General features: G+C 48.6%; 1 protein-coding gene across 2 annotated transcripts in view; it reads right to left on the bottom strand.

The window, feature by feature from the left end:
• LOC113031810 (atrial natriuretic peptide receptor 1-like) overlaps positions 1-22,128 on the bottom strand; it is a 64,248-nt gene that overhangs the window by 17,440 nt on the left and 24,680 nt on the right. For both annotated transcript variants that reach the window (XM_026184244.2, XM_026184245.2), the window contains 7 exons: positions 19,538-19,651; positions 18,146-18,281; positions 4,376-4,470; positions 4,097-4,232; positions 3,632-3,716; positions 3,277-3,394; positions 2,632-2,706 (listed from right to left, as the gene is read on the bottom strand). In XM_026184244.2, coding sequence (XP_026040029.2) covers positions 2,632-2,706; positions 3,277-3,394; positions 3,632-3,716; positions 4,097-4,232; positions 4,376-4,470; positions 18,146-18,281; positions 19,538-19,651 — 759 coding nt within the window. The remainder of the gene's footprint in view (positions 1-2,631; positions 2,707-3,276; positions 3,395-3,631; positions 3,717-4,096; positions 4,233-4,375; positions 4,471-18,145; positions 18,282-19,537; positions 19,652-22,128) is intronic.

Genomic DNA, 22,128 nt, shown 5'->3' on the forward strand with positions numbered 1-22,128 from the left:
CTTTATTTTCATTGTTCATGTACAACGACATTGTTAAAGCCTCGTTCGCCATGTTACCATGACACACGTCTGCGCTCTTATCGATCACAGGTAGCCCTCGCCCTGCTTCCTGCTTCTGCTCCAACATGAACTTCCTGTTTTCTTCAGTCAGACCTGAAACAGCGACCGAGACCAGAAACCCATGAGGATAGAACATGGAGGATCATCGCCACATAGACTTCGGTCCAATCAGGCTTCAGAGGCATCGCCCCCTCCTGGACCTCAGATCGGCATCTCTGATCTGGTTTATGTGGTTCTAGAACAAATCAGGATAAAATACTGATGCAGACTAGCAACTCTGTGATTGGAGGGCTCCTGTCTTCATAACGAGCTTTTCCACCTGCGGCATCATTAAGACCTGAAGAAATAATCAACGACCTCTGACCTTTCAAAGTGGTGACTGATGAGTGCGGTGAAAACGGCACTCGGCTGATTGGAGGAGGAGGGCGGCTTCCTCGGAGCAGACTAAGCTCCAGGTGTTCCCACCTGAATCCTTATCAGCGCATGCATCACCACTGGCTCCTCCCACAGCTGCACTGCCGCCATGGCGGGGGGCGCTCACTGTTGAAATCAGCGCCGCTCTGCAGAGTCTGTAAGAGTGTTTGAATATGAAACAGCAGGACATCACAGTCCCATGATGCACCTGGACGAGGCCGGCCCTTTCACGTGTTGGTCCTGCAGCGGGTCATGAAGGTGAACACCGCCACCTCGGGCTCCACCGTCTCCAACCATCCCTCGCAGCAGCTCTCGCCGCCATCTTCAAACCTTTCTTTCACCCCTGCAGCCCTGACACTCATCTCCACCCACTTCACGCGTCTCTGTTCCCACCCACATCCTGCACCACCCACATATTCTTCTGCAGCACCGCAGTTTTGTGCTGTTCTTCCTCCTGACGCAGCCTCCCCTTTTTATCGGACTGGGAGCAGGAGGTCACTGACCCTCCCCCTGGTGAGTCCACGCTGAACGGCAGAGCACGGCTGATTAACTCCTCTTCCTCAGCCTCCTCACCCCCCTCCTCTTCCTCAGCCTCCTCACCGCCCTCCTCTTCCTCAGCCTCCTCACCCCCTCGCCCTCTTCGCCCTCCTCGCCAGATGAGGAGGGCGAAGAGGGCGAGGGGGTGAGGAGGGGGGTGAGGAGGGCGAGGAGGTTGAGGAAGATGAGGTTGTGGAGGCTGAGGAGGGCGAAGAGGGTGAGGAAGATGAGGGGGGTGAGGAAGATGAGGGGGGTGAGGAAGATGAGGAGGGCGAGGAGGATGAGGAGGGCGAGGAGGCTGAGGAAGATGAGGAGGGCGAGGAGGCTGAGGAAGATGAGGAGGGCGAGGAGGCTGAGGAAGATGAGGAGGGCGAGGAGGTTGAGGAAGATGAGGTTGTGGAGGCTGAGGAGGGCGAGGGGGTGAGGAGGGCGAAGAGGGTGAGGAAGATGAGGGGGGTGCGGAAGATGAGGAGGGCGAAGAGGCTGAGGAAGATGAGGAGGCTGAGAAAGATGAGGAGGCTGAGGAAGATGAGGAGGCTGAGGAGGGCGAGGAAGATGAGGAGGGCGAGGAGGCTGAGGAAGAGGAGGCTGAGGAAGATGAGGTTGTGGAGGCTGAGGAGGGCAAGGGGGTGAGGAGGGCGAAGAGGGTGAGGAAGATGAGGGGGGTGAGGAGGGCAAGGGGTTGAGGAGGGCGAGGAGGTTGAGGAAGATGAGGAAGATGAGGTTGTGGAGGCTGAGGAGGGCGAGGGTGTGAGGAGGGCGAAGAGGGTGAGGAAGATGAGGAGGGCGAGGAGGCTGAGGAAGATGAGGAGGGCGAGGGGGTGAGGAGGGGGGTGAGGAGGGTGAGGGGGTGAGGAGGGGGGTGAGGAGGGCGAGGAGGTTGAGGAAGATGAGGTTGTGGAGGCTGAGGAGGGCGAAGAGGGTGAGGAAGATGAGGGGGGTGAGGAAGATGAGGAGGGCGAAGAGGCTGAGGAAGATGAGGAGGGCGAGGAGGCTGAGGAAGATGAGGAGGGCGAGGAGGCTGAGGAAGATGAGGAGGGCGAGGAGGTTGAGGAGGGGGGTGAGGAAGATGAGGAGGGCGAGGAGGTTGAGGAGGGGGGTGAGGAGGGCGAGGAGGTTGAGGAAGATGAGGTTGTGGAGGCTGAGGAGGGCGAAGAGTGTGAGGAAGATGAGGACGGCGAGGAGGTTGAGGAAGATGAGGTTGTGGAGGCTGAGGAGGATGAGGAGGCTGAGGAGGGTGAGGAGGCTGAGGAAGATGAGAAGGGCGAGGAGGCTGAGGAAGATGAGGAGGGCGAGGAGGCTGAGGAAGATGAGGAGGGGTGAGGAAGATGAGGAGGGTGGGGAGGGCGAGGGGGTGAGGAGGGCGAAGAGGGTGAGGAAGATGAGGAGGGCGAGGAGGCTGAGGAAGATGAGGAGGGTGAGGAAGATGAGGAGGGCGAGGAGGTTGAGGAAGATGAGGGGGTGAGGAAGATGAGGAGGGTGAGGAGGTTGAGGAAGATGAGGGGGGTGAGGAGGGTGAGGAGGGTGAGGAAGATGAGGGGGTGAGGAAGATGAGGAGGGTGAGGAAGATGAGGAGGGTGAGGAGGTTGAGGAAGGTGAGGAGGGCGAGGACACACTCACCTTGTGGTATCCGGTCTTTGCAAAGATCTGCAGATTCCCGTCTCCGGTCATCAGGGAGCCGTAGTTTGAGCCTCTCTGGAAACAAACACGCTCAGCGTCAGTGTGACCTTCATCATCTTCCTCGTCACACCAAGGATTACCATGGTGACGATAACGATCGTGTAAAAACACCGCACGTGTACGCTCACTCGGCACTTTATTAGGAGCACGTGTGCAAACTCATCTGCTCCCTGGAGCTGTTCCTAACACTCATGTGTCCCTGACACGTCTCTAGAGCAGAATATTAGGTACAGCCTGGACTCTCATCCAGTAATGTGCCGCCCTCACCTTTCCCATCTCTTCACCTTTCCAACATCAAAGATGGTGCAGGTGTTCCTAATAAACTGCTCGTGGGAGTGTGTTTTCACTGTGAAGGCGTCTGTCGGATTTACAGACAGCGAGAAGAATTCTGGGAGTTTCCTCGGAGCTGATTTCAGGCCTCGTTATTTTCTGTTCCACAGTTTAGTCTAAAACGTAATGGCGACCTGAGCTCGACGCACATCTTTCTTTACATCTACCTTCGATTAGAACGCCTGTCATCAAAAGCCTTACGTACACCTCAAACCTTTATCCAGCGTCACTGCGTGGGAGTGTGCGCGCACTTACCAGTGACAGTGTGAGCTTGCTGCCGCTCCGCAGCACCTTGTTCAGGTCGCTCATCTGGATGTCGTCCCAGGAGATCCTCCAGAGCTGAGCTACCAGCTCCTTCTCCAGCTTCATCCTCCTGCAGCACAAACACTCTTCCTCAGTGACTCACCTTCATCTTCCTCCAGGTGAAGCTCAAAGACGGTCAGACACAGTCTGTCTGATTACAGTTCGCACACGCTCAGTAGTACCAACTCATTCTAAATCATTCTTCTCTGAGCGCACCAAAGAACCTGATCGTGTGGTGATGTAGCACGATCACTCCACATGCTACTGCCCTCACATGACCAGGTGGTGGAACTGCAGCAGCTCTCACCTGTAGATGAAGATGGCGATGGTCAGGATCAAGATGAAGAAGAAGATGACCACGATGGAGACCATCTGGTAGATGGTGATGGTCTCTGACAGAGAGAGAGGAGGAGACTGTTATTAACCCACAGACACACTATGTGATCTCACGATTCAGAACCAGAACCATTAGGACCATGAGGACCACAAGGACCATCAGGACCACGAGGACCATGAGGACCAACAGGTCCATCAGGACCACACATTTTTAAAACGAGTTCTTCCTGATCTGGGCTGTAGCTCAGTTGGTAGCACAGGTCACCTACTAATCGTGAAGGTTGTTGGTTCGATCCCATTCTTGATGTATCCATCGGAGTGTGAATGCTAGATAGGAAGCACTTACGTGTGTGTGTGTGTGAATGAGGTGCTTTGAGTGCTCATAAGAACCAGTGCATATGAACTTTGACCTCAGACTGATCTTTGGCATACTGACTTGCGAGACAGACTTGGTTGTCGTTCTTGAAGCCACAGACAGGAAAATCAGGGGGAGGGGCTCCGCCCAGCCAGTACAGGTGTGTTCCAGGTATGACGGTCAGATGCTCCTCAGTGGTGCTGTACACCATAGCGATCTGCGAGGAGGAGGAGGTGTGGTTAACGTCCCGGGATTCGCGCAGACGTTCTAACATTCGTTACTCTAGTTTATGTTTATGAGTCGGAGCCTGCGAGGACACAACCAGCACGTTTCTGTTGTGTCTGTGTTTAGTGTGTTCACCTGGAAGGTGGTGCTGTTGGTGTCTACAATGTCCCACAGAGCAAAGTCGGTCTCTCGGTCCCCACTGTCATCCAGGTGGAGCAGCCCTGTCACACCTGAGGAGAAGCACACAGGTACACAGGTGAAGCGTCTCCTCGTCTGAAGGTTAAAGCTGTTCGCGATCAAACAATGGAAGAACGACTTCAAGAGTTTCACATAATTCACATCATTAACCTGAGTGCATCTCACACCACCATCCACCTGCTGCACCGCCTAAGGGAATTCTATTTCACCACCATCAACACCACCAAAACCATCACCTTCATCACCACCAACACCATCGCCATCATCATTGTTTTTTAACCAGCCTCTGAGCAGCTGTCATCAATAAACACTCAGTTCATCCTTCATGAAAACTTTCATCTTTTAAGCATAAATCTGACACTAACTACAAACTACAGACTAAAAACTACAAATATGTCCGACCCCCTGATAGGCTTCTCTCTTCAGCTGCTTTTCCTGGGCTGTTAGTGATGAAGAAAAAAGCAAAACCAGGCGTGGAAGTAATTAAGTTAACACTTGATGGACAGGAAGAGGAAGCTCGTCCGTTAGTGAAGGTTCTGTTTTTTTATGCTAGGAGTCTAAACTGACAGAGGAACAGATGAAAGCGAAGTGGAACAGACCAGAACCTCACTGAAACCACACTCTAACAATCTGAACGGGTCCCAGCTGCAGGAGGGAAAAACATAAAAGTCCAAGATCCAAATGAAATGCCCGACAGCTGCAGAGATGACCGACAAACAGAAAGCTCGAGCAGCAGGCCTCCGTGTGCAGACGACAGCACTGAGTAACATATATGTTATTATCATTATTATTTTTATTGGTGTTAATAATTGGACTTTACAGACGTTTCAAACTTCTCAGGTTTCAGCTTCCAGAACCGGCACAGCTGGCAGCAGGACAGCCCAACAGGCAGGTACAGGTTACCTGATAAAATGGTCTTATTAACACTGGTGAGGTTATCGATGTTCAGCTGGAGAACAGAGCGCAGAGGTGCATGAGTTCATACGAACGATCCGTCCCCCAAAATCCAACACGTGACAGCAGGAAACACAACAGGAAGCAAAGACTGAGGAGAGAGGAGGTCGTGCATGAAAACAGTCACACAGACAGGAGACGTTAATTACAGACAATCAGCAGGAGGAGAGCGAGTGTGCACGCTGAAGAGGGGCTGAGTGGCGCTAACCACCCAGATGAACCATCGCCATAGAAACAAAGCCATTAGAGTTTAGGAGGGAGCTGATTGGTTGTAGAGGTCGAGCATGGAGGAAGCAACAGATCAAAGGGATTAAAACAGAGGTAAATGACACTCAGCACGACTGTGAGGCTCTCCATCATCTCCATGACGTCTCGGCTGGTACTCCGGGACGCCGGGGCGGAGGGGACCCACACTCAGACGTGAACACTATCACAGAAGCTGAGAAACACCAACTACAATTTGTTTTTAAATTTACACCAGACTGAGAAGCCATGGAGCGGGTTCGGGGGTCATGACCCCGACCTTTGAACTCACAGGGTTAAAGCCACAACAGCTGTCACACCCACACCTTAGCTCCTGTATGTGCAAAAGCCACGCAGGGAAACGATGGCGCTAATCGATCACATGCCCGTAAACCCTGGGTGTAACCCCGCCCTCCCTTCAGCACTTAGCGTTTGGAGCTCAGAGCGAACAAATGCGTGGTGGTGGAGTGCAGAGGTCAGGCTGTGGGCTGATGATGGCGTGGAGGTCGCGAGCTCTCATGCCATTTCCTGGAACCACGAGCTTCCTCCGACCTTCAGGCTCTGGAAGAATGATGTTTTCATGTGTTACTTAGAAACGATGAGCCAGACTCTGATCTAAAGATAAGATAAGGATTCATCACAGTGAGATGTGTTTTATGGTGCTGGTTTATAAAAGTGCTGCTTTAAATCATTATTGGATCCTTTTATTGTCCACAGAGGTTTTATGGGTCCTTTCAGGGTTTCGGTCTCTTGTGTTCTTATCTGCTGACTTCAAAAGACAAAGTTTTGATTTCTGATGCTTTCAGGAGGAAAGAACAAAGAAACATTTCAAACAAACAGAACCAATAAAACTCAAAAACATGAACAGCACATTCAGCTAAGGACACCCATCGTGAGCAGCTTTGCATGATTACGGTTCAAAATAATCCTTCTTTATCTTAAACTGGGCCGTGCAGCCCCTGAGATTGTTTAACAGAGCACACTCAGATCAATACAAGCAATCGATAAATAATAAGCAATAATAAAGTAATGCTGAGAAAATAAAAGTAATGCTGCAGCGTAGATACAACGAGACAATAAAAACATGGAGTAAGTGATGTTCATGAAGCATAATCTTTGCTGTGATTGGCTGTCACGTAACAATGAGGCGCGGGTCCACGGAGGGCGAGCGGCGGTCCAAGGATGACATTTAGAGAGACGTGCTGATTGGACAGCGAGCTTTCCTGCTGTTTTAATGTCAGCTTATTAAAAAATCATAAATATATGTGGACCACACACACGCACAGTCATGTCTTCTTCCTGGAAATCCGATCTAACATTAACTTCAGCTCGACCAACCCTAACCTCCCCGTGACTTTAACATGTAATGATTTACGAGTTTGTCCCCACGAGGAACTCAGGACCGCAGAATGTGACCATGTAAACTCATCTATGTCCTCACAACATGAGTCACACCTGCAGCTGTTAACACTGACCCCAGGAAGTTTACGTGTTCCTGGGAGGTCATGCCTTACTTTCCAGGAATCGCTGTGTGCTTGCTTAGTGTGTCTGCGTGTGCATGTGTGTGTGAAGGGCCAACGCAGACGAGTGAAGGTTAGTCTTTACGAGATCACGGGATAATAAATGTCTCATCTGAATCCAGGACTTCTGCTTTCACCTGTGAACTATAAGAAAACTGCTTGACCGGCTTTTACTGGGATTACAGTCAGTGTGTAATCCCAGTAAAATCCCAGAATCGCTCCAAAACAATCCAACCCTGTATGAAGTACTAAACCAGTCCAACATCAGCCAAAACCAACAACAGTGACCAGCCAGTCAAAAACCAGCCAGAAAACTGTCTGAGACAATCGTAACAGCACAGAGTCCAACAGGGGCAGGGATAGCTCAGTAGGTAAAGTGGTCGCCCCATGATCGGAAGGTCGGGGGTTCGAATCCACTTAATGGCTACCCTGAGGTACCCCTGAGCAAGGTACCGTCCCTACACACTGCTCCCCGGGCGCCTGCTTAGTGGCTGCCCACTGCTTCACTGAGTGAATGGGTCAAATGCAGAGAAAAACAAGTAATTTCCCCATGGGGATCAATAAAGTATCCATTATTATTATTATTATTAACTACAAGCCAATACCTCATAAACAATGTCCAACAATATCTATTAACCACGTCCAACTATAAACAATGATCTAACCAATCAACATCCAGTCCAACCAGCTCCAGTCTCACACCAAAGTCCACCTCTGAACCAAAGCTGCAGCTGTATGGTCAGTCTGAGCAGGCGGCGCTCAAACATGGCTCTGCGTTTCTATGACAACGCTACAACAGAAAGAGAGTGGTGAAAGCTAAAGGTGGCGCTCTCAGGACGCACCGCACTAAGGCGAGTCGTGTTCTTGTTGGTAGGTTGGTCTGATGGGAAACCTCTGGCACAGTCATCCACATCCTGGTAGACAAGCTTAAAGAAGAACTTTAAACTCGTCTAAAGTTTAAAGAAACGTTTGAACTTTCAGCAGCTGCCTTCGTTTTTAGCCTCTTTAGACATTTGTGGCTCCAGCTGAAAGCAACGTGAGTAGACACGTCTGAAGTGCTCGCCCTGAACTGGAGCAATGAAGCTTTTAACACTGAAACACAGGATCTGTGTTCAATGAAAAAGGCGATCGTTGAAAGGAAATGATGAGCAAAACCGGCTCCTTAAACCCACAGACAGCATCCTAAAGTCCTTCAGCGTGTTCTTCCTGTTCCCGAGCTCTCAGGCGCACAACAACGTTTTGTCTCTTTACCAACTTCCAGTTCATTTGACAGAACTGAACCACTGCCTGAGACAGTCAGTGACTGTGCAGGTGAAGGGGCACTCAGCGTTTCATACGCAATACTAATACAGTGTTCACCAGTGAAAACTGGCACTGGAGAAAAGAAGCAAGCAGGATAAGAGCAGCTTTGTAATGACAAACAGCAATGAAGGAAAATGTTCGTTCATTCAGGGCTTTGGTTTGAAGGTGTGAAAGGAAATAGGCAGAGGCAGAGCATCATGCTGACACTCGTGAGGATGAATGGGTGGGTGGAGGCATCTTCCACGCAGGTTTGCTTTGTGTGGACATTTGTTCCTGACCTCTTCAGAGAAATCTGTGTTTTAGTGTAACTAACAAGTCTTAAAATGTTCACAGAGCCGACTGCGGTGTCATGTTATCCTTCATCGCATCCACGTCCACACCAGGGCTGGCTTTTAAAAATCTATTTCCTGATTCAAATCGGTTTTAGTCTGAATAAAGTGATCTCGATTCATTAAATCCTGGATTTAAATATAAATGTAATTAATCAGAAACTCCAGAATCAGCTCAACCAGGAGATGAGAGCAGAGACACAGAGCGTGGATCGTCCACAGACGTCGGGGCTGAAACACTCAGATTCTGCAGGTTTCGTCTCTCTGACCAAAACTGACAGAACCAGAAAGAAGCTCAAACTTCACGTTTGAGAAACGTCGTCATGAATTCTCTCTGACTTTGGCTGTTTTACTTCCTGCACAGCTCTCTCTCCCTCAGTGCACTCAGACTTTTACCATCAAATCTCCGTCTCCTGCTGCTCACGCTCCGCTGCTGCGCTCGCTGCTGTCGGCCTCTGACAGCAAAGCCTCACCTCTGTTCAGACTGAAGACATTTAGACTTCAATGATTGCTCAGCTGTGATCGAACCTCTGTGACTCTGCTTCACTTCAGCAGCATCAGGTTGCTTCAGTCTTTGATCGACTGCAGAAGAGTTTGAAGCTTCTCTGCTATAAAAAGCCAGAACAGGAGAACCTGCTTCATGTTTTATCCTCAGTTACTTTGACACAAAGACGTCTGCGGTGATGCTCACACCTCTGATGGAGCCTCACAGCGTCAGCTTTGTCTTATACATGGATACGTGCTGATAAACGATCAGAGTCTGAACCCGTCCCTGCTTCACAGCTCACAGTTGAAATACGTTCCAGTATTTCATCGCTGTATGTGGCTGACGTTCCCAAACCCCGGGTACATCACTTCACGTGTCTGTGCTTCCTAAGACGCCGTCTTCAGCGCTGACAACAGCGGGAAACGTGGCTGTAACGTTGGACATGGACCTCTCTGATCAGTGTTGACGTTTTCTATGATTCTGATGTGACTGAATGGCGTGAGTGCGAGACAAAATCGTGCAGCCTAACTTAATAAACCTGGACCAGCTGTCCCAAGGCTCAGCACTGGAGTGCTTATCCAGCCTGGAGTCTCGGCATCTCGAGTTCGTTCCAATCCAGGATTTGCTGGCTGGAGTTCCTGGAAGCGGCCGAGCTAATCGACACACAACACAGGGCATCAGGGTGAACGCTGGTTTCACGTGTGAGGCTGTGAATAGTTTCTGCTGGAACATGTGATCTCCAGCACCCAAACTGACTTCTTTGCAGCTTTTTGGGATCGTGCGGACAGCTGAGCGTGCGCTCCGGCCTCGTTCTTTGCATCCTGAGGAAACACTGTCTCCATGACATCAAAGCAGATCAAAGCTGCACTTTCACAGCTGTTACTGTTCCCGTCAATGGAGGTTTATCCAGTCTGACACCAACAGCCAGTGCACCAACATTACTGTTTCCCGGTGAGCCTGTCTACATCCCACCTCAGGAACTCTTCTCTCTCATTCAGCTCCTTTTCCAATAAATTCATCCGGCCAGCAAACTGGAAGGTCCCACCTTACAGTGACCCAGCTTCACATCAGCCAGCTGTGTTCACCAGTGTTGGTCAAGGTACTTGGAAAAAACTAATCAGTAACTAATTACCGATTACTCCCCCAAAAAAGTAATCCTGTTACTTTACTGAATACTTGTTTTCAAAAGTAATTTATTACTTAGTTACTTAGTTACTTTTTAAAAACCCGATTTACAACCTGAATAGGTGATAAAGTGATAGATCTTTCAGCCCAATTCTACTTTTTCTGCATAATCCATCATACAAAATGTAATCAAATGGAAAAGTCTCTTTTTAGGCAAGGCAAATTTATTTGTATAGCACAATTCAACAACAAGGTGATTCAAAGTGCTTTACAGAGACATTAGAAACAAGAACAAATAAAAAGTATGATTTAAAATTGATTAAAACAAACTAAACACACACATTTCACACCTGTTCGCGCGTTACTGCGCGAACAGGTTAAAACTTGATTAAAACTTGTTTTATTAGTTTTAATCTTTTAACTTTATGCATCAAGCAAACATTTAATTATCTGCAACATTCTCTGACTGGAAGAAATTAGTTTAACATTTAAACCTATTTTCTGCACATTCCAGCACATAAAATAAAATATTTTTTGTGTTTACACTCAGTCTTTCAAATAGATGCAAGTAAAACACAGCAGAAAATAAATAAAGTCAAAGACTCAGCAGTCCTGTTGCTCTATTTTCACCTGTAAAGCAGGAGTGGGGTAGGCGGAGGGTTACCCTGGTGCAGGTGTGCCGCGGTCAGTGGAAGAATCCGCGAGTTTATCTGTGAGTTTCCCATTACGTCGTAGCTACTCGGTGCTTGTTGGAAGTTTAGGGGTTTTTTCGCTGTAAAAAGAAGTTTTCTTCCCACGCACAGCGGACACTAATGTTTTTGTCACTTTTTATGGAATCAAACTCAAAGTAAGGTCAGTACTTCCACGCTTTAAACGCTGCACGCTCATACTCTCTCTGCACTCGATATATGATCCATTGTTGATCTGCACACAGCTGTTGTCACAAACGTCGCACTCGCTTACGTCACTGTCATGAGACATTCTCACAAAAAATCACGGTTTTAGTAACGCAGTAACGCAGCGTTCCTACGGGAAAGTAACGGTAATCTAATTACCGTTTTTGCAATAGTAATCCCTTTACTTGTTACTTGAAAAAAGTAATCGGATTACAGTAACGCGTTACTGCCCATCTCTGGTGTTCACTAAACTGAAACATGGAGTCCTACAACACTGGTGGCCTAAACCAGCCCTTGTTCACGCGCTGGTCTCAGTGTGGCTGACTGAGAGAAACCAGATCATTGGGCATCCGAACAACATCCTCTGCAGCACGCCGACAGCTACGCGTCTCACATTCAGAAGGGAGCTGTCATTGACCGACATGTTTTTGGGGCTGGTTTTTAAAATAAGAAAAGGAAGCACGTTAGCAGCTGGATGGACGATTTTCCTCAGCCTTTTGGAAACATCTGTGAATCCTGGTCCACTGGGTGTCAGACAGGTTAATCTCACCTGTGAAGCTGAACTGGGTACCTGGACTGGATCCCAGGGTAACGTGGCAGTTCAGTACTCCAACCCAACCCAAGAGCTACAACCGCTGGGTTGTTCTAACCTTTTCACCCGTTCAGCTGATGCTGCTCAGCGTGGGTTAGCTCGGGCTCTGTAAAGCAGGAACTTCATTCAGTCTCTGTTCTTACTGTGCAGCGAAGCACCGACACTTTCTAAGGTGTAGTGCAGCTGAGTGATGGCGTTAACTGAGTGCACAAACTCAGCAGCTGCAAATAAAGTGGAAGATCGCTCGGGTGGGTTAATTAGACATTTCTCCAGCAGCAGCAGCGGGTTGGCCTGTGGCCTCAGGGTCTCTGCTGATTATCAGAGCCTCAGTGCGCTGCCTCATCAAGTCAAGAGGCTTTACTGTCATTTCAACCATGTGCAGTGGGACCGTACGCAGTTCCTCTGAGACCACGGTGCTAAATATGACAATCAACACAAAGTGCAAGTGTGCAAAAAACCCCAGACAGAGCAGAAGCATCCAGACACACAACAGTGCAACAATGACAGTGGGTTGTGCAAACAGACTGAGCGTTGTGCTCATCTGCAGGAATGACAGAGGACGAGGTGGTACGTCCTCAGCCTCACAAACTTTCCATCTCGGGGATCATCCAGAACTTTCCAGATCAGGTTTAGAAACTTTTCCTGAATAAACTGTCCTGAAATTTGACCCCAGCTGTTTCCTCCTGAGAGCCGTCTCAGCGAGCTGCTGCATTAAATCTGCTGCAGACCTGCTGTAATATTCCCGATCATTCAAACGTGCTGCGACGTGTTCGTCCATTAGTTAATGGAGCGGAAACAGCAGAGAGGAAGCTGTAATCTGATCTTCTCACTCCGATTCACGGTCTTCACAGCCGGCCTGCCTCCTTCCTCTCGTGTCCTGTTTGTCATGGAGATTATCTCTGATGAGATCTTATTAGCCACCCTCCCCTTCTTTCTGTCTCATTCACAGCTTTTCCGTCTCTTGTAACGCTCATTCTGCCTGATCACGGATCATCCTGCGGAGCGCTGTGGTCTGTAACCTCCCGTTAAGCATGAATGTGCACAGGGGTAGATAATCTGCTGTGTGGAAGAGAGAGAAGGCAGAGTCACGCAGACAGGAAGCTGGAAGAAACAACTATCGCTGCAAACGAATCAAAGACTCTGAAGCTGCAGAGAAACCTGCGTCATGGAGCGAGACAGCGCCTAGAGTGCAGGGCGCTGTGAATCTGCAGACACGGACACGTTTTCACTGTGAAAGTTGAGACGATGTTTGAAGATTAACATCTCAAAGACTTTTGTCGAGTTCAAATCTGAAAAAGTTCAGTTCACTAATAAAAACTTCACACTGTGAAAGAAATTAAACAATCGAACATTAAAATTCAAATCGGATCATCTGCTGATTGTTTGATTTTGTGGCACAGTTTGTCAGATTTTGCTCTTCTACCATGAAATTTGAATAAAAATGTAGTTTTCTTAATTTATGTGACTCAGAATGTAAAAAACCACCATCTGTCACTCGTGTGTGTTTGAATACGGACTCTGGAGAGCAGCTGGAGTTGTTGTCAAAAGTCCCTGAATTTGAGCTTTTTTAGCTTTTGAGATTTTTTGTTCAAGCACTCCGTCAGATTTCAAGGTGTAGAAAAAATGGTGTGAAAGTGGGCTGACGGCCATTTTTCAAGAAGACATTGAAACGTATTTGATATATTGTTCTTTAAGCTAACATTTCACAACACTCATCATATAAATTCAAACTCTGCACCATAAACTTTTAATGGAAATCAGAGTCGGTGGAGCAGACAGTGTTGGCTGACTGTAGATGGACTGGTGGTAGAAGAAGGACAGCGAGAAACCAGTTCATTTAATGGAAAATTACTGTAGCATATCCATCCATACTGGATATATGGATGGATATGCTACGCAGATGACACCAAGAGTTATCTATCCATGAAGCCAGATAACATAAATGTATCACCCTATTAGAGCACTTCGCTCTCACACTGCAGGCCTACTTGTTGTTCCTAGAGTATTTAAAAGTAGAATGGGAGGCAGAGCCTTCAGTTTTCAGGCCCCTCTTCTGTGGAACCAGCTTCCAGTTTGGATTCAGGAGACAGACACTATCTCTACTTTAAGATTAGGCTTCAAACTTTCCTTTTTGCTAAAGCATATAGTTAGGGCTGGACCAGGTGACCCTGAATCCTCCCTTAGTTATGCTGCAATAGACGTAGGCTGCCGGGGATTCCCATGATGCACTGAGTTTTTCCTTTCCAGTCACCTTTCTCACTCACTATGTATTAACAGACCTCTCTGCATTGAATCATATCTGTTATTAACCTCTGTCTCTCTTCCACAGCATGTCTTTTATCCTGTCTTCCTTCTCTCACCCCAACCAATCACAGCAGATGGCCCCGCCCCTCCCTGAGCCTGGTTCTGCTGGAGGTTTCTTCCTGTTAAAAGGGAGTTTTTCCTTCCCACTGTCGCCAAAGTGCTTGTTCATAGGGGTCATATGATTGCTGGGTTTTTCTCTGTATGTATTATTGCAGGGTCTACCCTATGTTTGGAAGGCTGGATGGATGTGTCGTGGCCCCGCCCCCCTGTGAGTGCGTCATGTTTTGGCGCCGAGTTCGGCCTTTGTGCAGTCGTGTGTTTACGTGTTCGTGTTCCTCTGGCAAACTGACAGCTGGATGTGGGGTCTGTCTCTGACATACTGCAGGTTCACATCTGTTTTTGGACCTGGAAGCTGAAAGCTGTTGCTTGGTAACCACATCACCTCATCTCACGGCTTATAAATCAGAGATTAGGAAGACTGACAAATCTCATTAGGACACTGCACTCCTCAAGCAGGCAAACAGGTTCATCACACAGGAGACATGAAAGCTCACCACCAGCTGCCCGCAGTCTGCGAGGGTCCGGCGTGGTGGCCCTGCAGGTGTCTGCGCTCATAAACATTTCAAATAAAGAGTGCGTGCAGACCGGGTTCAGTGACAGCTGTCCTGGAAACAGAGGGGGAGGGTCAGCTCGGGGAAGGAGGAGACCAGCCTCCTCCTAGCAGGAGTCACATTTCACACCACAGGAAGTCTGCTTCACTGTTTATTCGCAGGGAAACGTGATAACGTCTGCCAGAGAGCGTTCAACGATCCACAATCTGCCTTTTCCAGTCAGGACACGATCGCAGCATCCACAAATCAAATCTCCATCCTTTCAGTCGGGTGGGTGACAGCCCTTTTTAGGAACAGCTGGCAGTCTGGGCAGGACCATTTCCCCAGCTCGCCCTCTCTTCAGTAGACTCTCTCTGATTGGCTGTTGTAATAAATTGAGGGTGTGAACAGTTTCAAATGTTTCTGCAGATCTGTCACATGACCAACACTTTGTGCTCAACACCGTAAATCACCTTTGATGCTTTTACGAGAACACCATTAAGGCACGAGTGCATAAACGGAGGCTCGTTGGCTGAAGCGGTCTCGTCTGCGTGAGTGCAGACACGGTGACGCTAACGAGGCCTCGCCGTGATGGATGTGGACAGGACAGAGCAGAGGAGAGGCAGGCGGGTGGAGGACAGGCTGAAAGCAGGACTCTGGTTTCACATGATTCGATTTCCAAGATATTTTTAGGAGATGTCCAGGGCTGGCTGACAGCGAGGCGAGGAGGTCAGAGCGTTTCAGTAACAGGAGAAAAATCAGAGAAAGGAGCGCTCACAAAGCCTCTTGAATATCAGCGTCTCCCCCGGAGCAGCACTGGCTGCTGATCCTGAGGAAAGACTGCTGTCTGCACACCTTTACCTGCACCGCAACACCTGGCGGAGCGGCACCAGCCCACGTCTGCTTGGGTCTCACCTGTCGGACGAGTGTTTCTAACTGCAACCACCCGGCTGCTGTTTGGCACTTTAGACATGTCACAAAGGTCAAAGGTCACTCTCTCGTCCTCCATCTCAGTAGGGACGCTGACGTTCATCGAAACATTTTGATGTGGACGGGAGACTGCAAGCCGTTCACGTCTCCGTCATCACATGACTCGCGGTCGTATACGAAGCTCTCAGCTTCAGTCACGACCAGCGTCTCTGACATCACAGCCCTGAAGCCTTTCACGCCTTCCACCTGACCCGCAGAGACCCCTCAGACCTCTGACGGTCACTGGGACGCTGTGATGGTTTTTCCAGAACGTCCCACAGAAGCTGAGCCGATGAGCTCTGTGGAGTCAGTTCGCTCGTTGCCGTGTTCCTGCAGGATGGCGTGCACCAACGCCGGCTGAGCTCGACCACCTTCCAGTGTGCGACGTTGGGATGACCAGCAGCAGTTTCAAGGTTTTATTTGAAACCACAGAAAATCTCAGAAAGTGTCTCAGGAAGACGGCGGCGGTTTGCACGACCACAGCGTCCTGTCTGACGGAGACGTCGGCGGCGTCCACGACCACAGCGTCCTGTTCCTGCTGCTTCCTCACAGCGTGTCTGACACACAGTGGGCTGCCGAGCGACCGAGTCTTAAAACACTAAAAAATGCAATGCAACACAGTAACACGTCAACACAACAACACTGCGGCGCTGCGTGTCGGTTACCTGCCGCAGAAACAGCACGTGCTGCTTCACCCATCCCTCTTTACCCGCCAAACTGGGACTGGGCGATATATCGAATTTTTAAATATATTGATATATTTTTATACGAGATACGAGATGTGACAATAACATTTATATCGATAAAGTTTATGTTGCGTTATAATTATACTTCTGGAGCCGCAAGTTTGCCTCTTTCGTCCACTTTTGTCTCTACGCTGCGTTGCTCCGCCTCTCCTTCACTGAACTAGTGATGCGCGAATCATGAACGAATCGTTCAATACTCGAGAATCACTTTACTGACTCATGAATCATGATTCACAAGCCCAACTGACTCACTGACTCATCCCTGTTGCTGTTAGCAGCAATGTATCTAGCTTATAATTAAAATTGTGGAGAAAAACACAACATCCAGTATCTTAACAAAAGAATTTCTGCTCTGAACTGGAAGAAAAAACCCTGAGTAGAAGCTCACATCAAGAAAATAGCTCCTCGGTTCACAGTAGCATCGCTCTGCTAACATGCTAACAACACATTTGAGCTACTCACCCCCTCCCTCCTGTGCTGAATCATGGAGCGAACGAATCACTCTCTCCCCCTCCCTCCTGGCTCACAGCTTCTTCTTCTTCTTGGTTGGTAACCAATGTTAAGGCGCATTACCGCCCCCTGGCTCACAGCTCAGTGGACATTTAGATGAGAAAATATATATTTGACACATTTAAGGAAAATACTAATAAAATACAAATAAACAAAATAAATGTTTATTAAGCAATTTTGATAGGAAATTGCTTAATTTTAGAAATGTTTTTGCGCCTTTTTGCTCTATAAAATAGTTGTTTTCTTTTAGAATCACTCATCTTAGCAGTAGGATTTACATGAAAAGAGAAACAAATTAAGTTTGAGTGAAAATGTAAATTTTTTGCACTCTCTGGTCGACTGACTCAGTGAATCAAATGACTGAAAAAATCCGATTCACTTTGGTGAGTGACTCATTAAAACTCGATTCAGTAAAAAGAATCAAATTTACCATCACTAGCCGAGGAGCCTCGCGGAGTGATACGTACTGTGTTTCATCGTAATGTTACCGTACTGTGTGCGTATAAGGACCACAGACGGCTCCTGTTCAGAGACACGAAGCGGATTTCAAACTCCAGGCTGTCGGTCACGCAGCAGAACTTCAGAACAGAGCAGCTGTGAAATCTTTGTGATTATGCTCAGCGTCTGTTAGTTCACATTTTGACTGCTCAGTTGTGAGCACAAAAACAACATTGTTTTCTTTTATTTATGGAGCATTATTATTTAATGAATGCTCATAACTTATTTCTGAGTAATTTGTTCTTGTACATCTGCGCTGTTTGTTAATAAAAGTGCCTGTGTGAGATCTGGGACACAGCTGTGACTGAGAACTCTGTTTGTTCTTACTTTATGGCTTTAAAAATATGCAGATCTATATCTTATATCACCATCCAGCTAAAGAATATCAAGATGTGAATTTTGAGGTCATATCGCCCAGTCCTACACCAAACCATCATCATTTCAATCCCCCCCAACCGAGCTTTACTCACCCAACCCCACCCGTCACTCACAGAGCACCACGACCCCCCCCCCCCCCCCACACACACACACACACACACACCTGCAGAACAGCTCTGCTGCACAGTCGCACCAAACAGCCTCCGTCACAAAGGTGGAAATGGTAAGCGTCAGCTTTAAAGGAGACGAACGGCGAGCACTGACCGGGGAAGGTTCGGTTCCACATCCTCGGGGTCACGTCCTTCCCGTTCGGACGCTTGTTGGACGCCAACATGGACTCGTTCAAAGCGTGAGCGTAGAGCATCAGGCCGTCATAAAAGCCTCCAGCAATGATGTTCATCTGCAAGAAACACACAGAGGGTCACACACACACACACACACACATACACACACACACACACACACACACACACACACACACACCACTCAGGCCTCTACCACAACACCTTGTGTGCACACAGGTGGTGTCTTCTACCCACACCTGTGACTTCTTTGCCGTTTCCTTGGTTACTACCGCTACAGTCTTGTGGCGTCCGTTTTTGCTGAGGCCATCAGAGATGGCCAAGCATCAACGCAGCACAGGTGGGGCTGGAGACCCAGAAACTGGACGGGTGGAGCTCCTCCTCAGCCGCTCGGCCCGGCCCGATCCCTCTGCAGCTGCACGCTGACCCGGGAACAAACGCTCCAGGCGGTACAGGATTTCATTCGTGATGTTTCCCTGCGAAACTTTAAACTGTGGGTCTGTCTCCACCCTCCCGGCAGTTCTCTTTCACCTCTTTGTTTTTGTCAGCAGGAAGCGAGACACACGCCGTCGTCTGACGAGCAAAGTCAGCGTTGCTCGGCGTGACAGGATCAGCTCCTCCTCGCTGCCTCGCCTCTAATCACAGATTTGCATAATAATTTGATCTTCAGAGCTCAGAGTGGCACCGTGATGTTTAATGACATCACTTCCTCCAGTATCTATCACATCGCTGCTCTTTGTGCAGCAGCAGCGGCGCCTGACATGTTCCTATTAACCTGTCAGAATATCTAATCAGCCAGCGCTCCCGCTGGGAGTGAGCGCTTCAGGAAACGATGAAGCAATAGATGTTTCAGAAGCAGCCAGCTTCACGATTCGGCCTCAGGACGAGCGCGTTGTTCACTCGTGGGCAGAAAAACGGCCCTGAAGAGGCTGTGAACGTGGCGTGGTCGCTGTGCATCTGCAGGGACCTGAACTCCAATCACCACTCATTGCTCTGCAGAAGAGCACACTGTGCCAGCAAGAGCAGGAAACTGCAACCACACAGACTCACAGAGCTGGACAGCTTCAGTGCTTCTGATTGGATCTGGTCTCCAGAATATTTTCATCTCGTGGTTATTCATCGATAAAAGTGTCGAGGTGATTGATCTCATCTCTGTTCACCTTTTACTTTGTCATCATCTCGTTTTAATCAGAAAATTATGGATGTGTGAAATAAAACCTGCTGTCCTCACACGTCAGAGACCCTCAGAGCAGCCGACACATCTGCAGCAGCTGTGTAGAGAAACAAGCTCCACCCCCCTGCTGGCAAAGTGTACCTAGTAAAGTGTCCAGTTTGAACACACACACACACTGACCAGTGAGTCCTCTATGGTGTAGTTGAACATGTCCTTGGCATCTGCCTTCAGGTTCTGGACAAACTCCTGGTACTCGGGGTTCTGAGGCTCTCGGTACGTCAGGATCTTCACATTCTGGAAACCACACACAGATTTATTATGAGTCTTTGTTTTAACGAATGAGGACAGGACACAGCAACACAAGGCGCATCACAGATCCATAATTAATCTTTTACATGTTTTTATAAGAAATCAGATAAAATATTTATGTCCAGTCAAACTCGGAGCCAGCGTGAGCTTCCTCTCACATGAAACAGGAAGTAAACACGTGCTGTGAGGAAGACGCCTGACATCAGAGCTTCAGCTGCACAAATCCACACACTGTACATAAAAGATGGATGACGGCACCATACAGGAGAAATCTGCTCTCTCTTTCTAGTCCCTGTCAGGACTCTTGCTGCAGCATTTTGGATTAGCTGAAGGCTTTTCAGGGAGTTTTTAGGACTTCCTGATAATAATGAATTACAGTCGTCCAGCCTGGAAGTAATAAATGCATGAACTAGTTTTTCAGCGTCACTCTGAGACAGGATATTTCTAACTTCATCGAGCTCGTCCAGGTTGAAGGGGCTCTGTGACTTCCTGCTCCATAGGGGGCGCTGTCGAGCTCAGCAGAAATGGTTCCACCTTTAGACGTTTCACAGGTTTTCTCCTGCAGTAAACGCTTTTTGTTAGCGACGTCACAGCACTGCGAGGCGCTTTACAGCGTCCTCCATTTTGGTTTGGGGCGTGAAGCGAGCAGCCTCCTGACAGCGTCACCTTCACCCCGCTGCTCCTGTCACGGCCTTTTATGTTCCAAACACCAAAAGCGTCCAAGAAAAGGCTGTGGGTGGCAACGGGAGGTTTCTTTTAGAAAGCACTTCTGACTCCATTGTTTAAAATCATATGGCGTTTATTTCGAGGAAAATTATAAACAAAAGTCAACCAAATAATTTCTTACAACCTAAAATTAAACGAAAGTTAAGTTAATTTGCTTTCACAAGTTCAAAAAGTGCTCAAAAAATCCGTTTTTAAACCCTCCCGTCGTCCCATCTGACATATGTGCTGGATTGTCTCTGGGGCATCTTTACACAGCCTGCACCTGGGGTCTTGCCTGGTGTGATAGACCCCAGCCTCTATGGATCTTGTACTCAGAGCTTGTTCTTGTGCTGCCATGATTAGTGCCTCTGTGCTGTCTTTCAGTCCAGCTTTGTCCAGCCACTGGTAGGATTTCTGGATATCAGCCACCTCCTCTATCTGCCGGTGGTACATACCGTGCAGGGGCTCTGTCCTTCCATGATGGTTCCTCGTCTCCCTCCTCTTTCTTGGGTTTCTGCTGCCTGAGGTATTCACTGAGCACTCGGTCAGTTGGGGCCATCTTCCCAATGTATTCTTGGATGTTCGTTGTCTCATCCTGGACTGTGGTGCTGACACTCACCAGTCCCCGGCCCCCTTCCTTCCGCTTAGCGTACAGCCTCAGGGTGCTGGACTTGGGGTGAAACCCTCCATGCATGGTAAGGAGCTTTCTTGTCTTTATGTCAGTGGCTTCTATCTCCTCCTTTGGCCAGCCTATTACCCCAGCAGGGTACCTGATCACGGGCAGGGCGTACGTGTTGATGGCCCGGATCTTGTTCTTACCGTTCAGCTGACTCCTCAGGACTTGCCTGACCCTCTGCAGGTACTTGGTGGTTGCAGCTTTTCTAGCGGCCTCTTCATGGTTCCCATTTGCCTGCGGGATCCCCAGGTACTTGTAACTGTCCTCTATGTCTGCAATGTTGCCTTCTGGTAGTTCAATCCCCTCAGTTCTGACTACCTTCCCTCTCTTTGTTACCATCCGACTACACTTCTCCAGTCCGAACGACATCCAATGTCATTGCTGTATAGCCTGGTAGTGTGGATCAGTGAATCGATGTCTCGTTCACTCTTGGCATACAGCTTGATGTCATCCATGTACAGGAGGTGGCTGACAACTGCTCCGTTCCGTAGTCGGTATCCGTAGCCAGTCTTGTTAATGATCTCACTGAGGGGGTTCAGGCCTATGCAGAACAGCAGTGGGGACAGAGCATCTCCTTGGTAGATCCCGCACTTGATGGTGACTTGTGCTATGGGCTTGGAGTTGGCCTCTAGTGTTGTACGCCACATCCCCATTGAGTTCCTGATGAAGGCTCTTAGGGTCCCATTGATCTTGTACAATTCTAGGCATTCCAGTATCCAGCTGTGGGGCATTGAGTCATAGGCCTTCTTGTAATCAATCCAGGCAGTGCACAGGTTGGTCAGTCTGGTCTTGCAGTCTCGGCTGACTGTTCTGTCTACCAGTAGCTGGTGTTTTGCGCCTCTGGTATTCTTGCCAATTCCTTTCTGTGTCCCGCTCATGTATTGACCCATGTGCCTGTTCATCTTAGCCGATATGATGCCTGACAGGAGCTTCCATGTAGTACTGAGGCAGGTTATTGGTCGGTAGTTGGAGGGGACCGGTCCCTTCCGGCCTTCAGTTAGCCATTCCGGGTGTCTCTCGTTAACTAGCAGCTGGTTCATTTGTGCTGCCAGTAATATATATATATATATATATATATATA

This window comes from Astatotilapia calliptera, chromosome 11 (genome assembly GCF_964374335.1).
Source record: "Astatotilapia calliptera chromosome 11, fAstCal68.1, whole genome shotgun sequence".
Classification (NCBI taxonomy): domain Eukaryota; kingdom Metazoa; phylum Chordata; class Actinopteri; order Cichliformes; family Cichlidae; genus Astatotilapia; species Astatotilapia calliptera.